Genomic DNA, 2,639 nt, shown 5'->3' with positions numbered 1-2,639 from the left:
CTGTGGATTTCGTTTGCCGTGTATGGTTTAGTCGGTCTGCATGGAAAACGTTGGAACATGGCACAGGTGTAAATTCGCTAAATGAATTTAATAAATGGGCATATATATGCTTGGATAAAAGTTGAGGAAAAAAGAGGATTTTCGTGGAAAGTTTTGAATGCAAATTGAATTCTTTTTGTTTATGCCGAGTGTGTGTGGTGTTAGTTTTATTTTTCCGGTTGGGATAGCGCGGTAATTTATTATTGTTAGTGCAGTTGAAAGCGAAAAGTCATGGAAAGGAATTACCTCGTATTACCTCGTACATTACGGAAAGTTTGCTGTGGTTTGATTCATGATCCCTTTGATGCTGATTTGACTGCAGATATACTTTTGGTGGTGGTGGTCTACTAACTTTTACACAATACACATTTTCGGGTTTAATCTCTTGTATTTTTCAGCACAAAATATTATTTGGTACTCTTTGGCAGTAGCACTGGTTGGATGTTCGGCAACACACCACCTTGTGAAATGGTAACATTGGACAGAAGTGTATTGAGCTCATCGTCGTTTCGAACAGCCAGCTGCAAATGACGTGGAGTAATTCTTGATCGCTTATTATCACGAGCTGCATCGCCAGACAGTTCCAGTACCTCAGCGGTTAGATATTCCAGCACAGCAGCAAAATACACCGATGCACCGGAACCAATACGTTCAGCATAATTGCCTTTCCGCATGTATCGTTCAAGTCGACCGACTGGGAATACGAGTCCAGAACGCTTCGAACGAGACAACGATTTTCCCTTGACTTTTCCTCCCTTAAATTTTCCACCATTTGACTTTCCTTCCTTTGATTTGCCGGACGTAGGCCTGGGGTCGGTAGATTTTTTTTCCACTTTTGCATTGTCGGATGTGGCTTTGGAGCCGGTAGTTTTTTTGGTCTTATCAGAAGAAGACATTTTTTTGAACTGAATAAGAAATGAGAAAAACACCAAAACTTGAAAACTAGATGAGAGCTCAAAGTATAGTTACAGACTACTTCGTTTGTTAAAATTTTCTATTTTCAGCGTGTTTGTGAGGCGACAATATTAAGTATTCCGAATTTGAAAGATATCAGTTGCTTTGCTTATTCAGTGACAAGAAGCATCAAACGCAATACGTTTCACAAGCTATATTAATTCAGAGATACTTTCATTCGTATAAGTTTGCAATGGAAAAGAGAATTTCAAGGTCGATTGCAAGTGACTTAGGTCTCTGTAAACATAAGCATTAACGAAAAACAACAACAAAAAACAAAGACTGAAAAAGGTACACGTACACTTTGAATAACTAGTTTGCATGGGTATTTTGTAGCAAAAGCATGCTGAATGAAGTTTCAACAAAAGTTTTTGAAAATTTTTATACCAAAGCAAGAAAGGACTGTTTCACATAGACAACAAGCCTGAATTTAAAAATAGTTTAAAATACCTTCAGAGCAGTGATAATGACGATGAAAGATAATATTACAGTCAGGATTTCGGTACCATCTCAATTTGTCGAGCTCGGCAATTTTATGGATTTATAAAATATTTTGATTCATTACCGACAGTGCCTCTGCTTCTGTACAAAGTCACCATTCATATGAAATTTCATTTTATTTAATTAAATAAAATTTTCAAACCAAACGGATTTGGCATTGCGGCATTTACATTATCAAGATTGTTATGTACAAAAGTTTTCACAATTAAAAGCTTTACAAAGCTTTATAAACAAACCATACGGACACTCTAGCATCTTTTGGCATTTGACTGGCATTACGAAAACACCCCAGAAAACTAGTTCATTGATAGATTGTTTAAACAGTGCAGCTGTTATTTACAGCTAGAAAGATTTTTCTGCGAAGAGCAGTCAATTGAGAGAATACAATTTAAAACAATTATTCAGAAATTCAGTGTAGTGTGACACGGTCGGCTATCATCTGTTATAGATCACGAATTCAGGAATAAAAGACATGCTCCGACTAAAGCGGTCAATGTAATGGTAAAAAAATGAAGTAAAAGATTTGAAATTAATCTCTTGAAAATACTTAGATCAAATGACCTTCATTCAATAAAGTCCTAGTGCAATAATAATAAAACTGGTGATATTCTTGCCGTCTGTGAAAAGTTAATCGATTAACAAACGAATATTGCGGTTGAAGAAGGTACACAGTGAATTCGAGTTACAGGCTCCCCACGCAAAAAAGATCAGGATATTTAGTAAGATACAAAGCATTAGTGATGACCTAAATTTAATGATTGTTGGTCATATGTTGGTATTTTGTCGACTTCTACGGATATAGTCAACATAGTCAAAATAAATTTCAAATTACCATTTTCCGGTTTTTACCTGTATTACTACTCCGAATAGCAATAGTCAGAAAATTACGTACACTGCAAGAGAGCAGTGTAATTTACCAAATCAGGCAACATGTATTCACTTTCCTCACTTATTTTACGTATTACAGCAAATAATCACGTAAAATACAGTACGGAATACATGCTTGCAAACTTTTATTTTGACAAGTGTAGCTACTAAAACCCGATTCGAAGGGGCGCCGGTAGTGAGCAATCGAAAAAAAAACCCAAATAGGGATAACACATTTACAAATAGAAATATAGAACTAGATCTTAATCTTTTAGGGA

The 2,639-nt window shown here is 35.9% G+C and overlaps 1 protein-coding gene across 1 annotated transcript; it reads right to left on the bottom strand.

The window, feature by feature from the left end:
• Positions 1-407: 407 nt before the first annotated feature.
• On the bottom strand, positions 408-980 carry LOC119068200 (histone H2A-like). Its single transcript, XM_037171701.1, has one exon. The coding sequence runs from the start codon at positions 933-935 to the stop codon at positions 447-449; it is 489 nt and encodes a 162-aa protein (XP_037027596.1). The 5' UTR covers positions 936-980; the 3' UTR covers positions 408-446.
• Between the last annotated feature and the right edge of the window lie 1,659 nt (positions 981-2,639).

This window comes from Bradysia coprophila (assembly GCF_014529535.1).
Source record: "Bradysia coprophila strain Holo2 chromosome X unlocalized genomic scaffold, BU_Bcop_v1 contig_173, whole genome shotgun sequence".
Taxonomy (NCBI): domain Eukaryota; kingdom Metazoa; phylum Arthropoda; class Insecta; order Diptera; family Sciaridae; genus Bradysia; species Bradysia coprophila.
This window is presented reverse-complemented; position numbering and strand designations above follow the sequence as displayed.

Excerpts from the sequence above, each read along its gene's own strand:
- LOC119068200 (XM_037171701.1), bottom strand. The coding sequence starts at position 935 with ATGTCTTCTTCTGATAAGACCAAAAAAACTACCGGCTCCAAAGCCACA.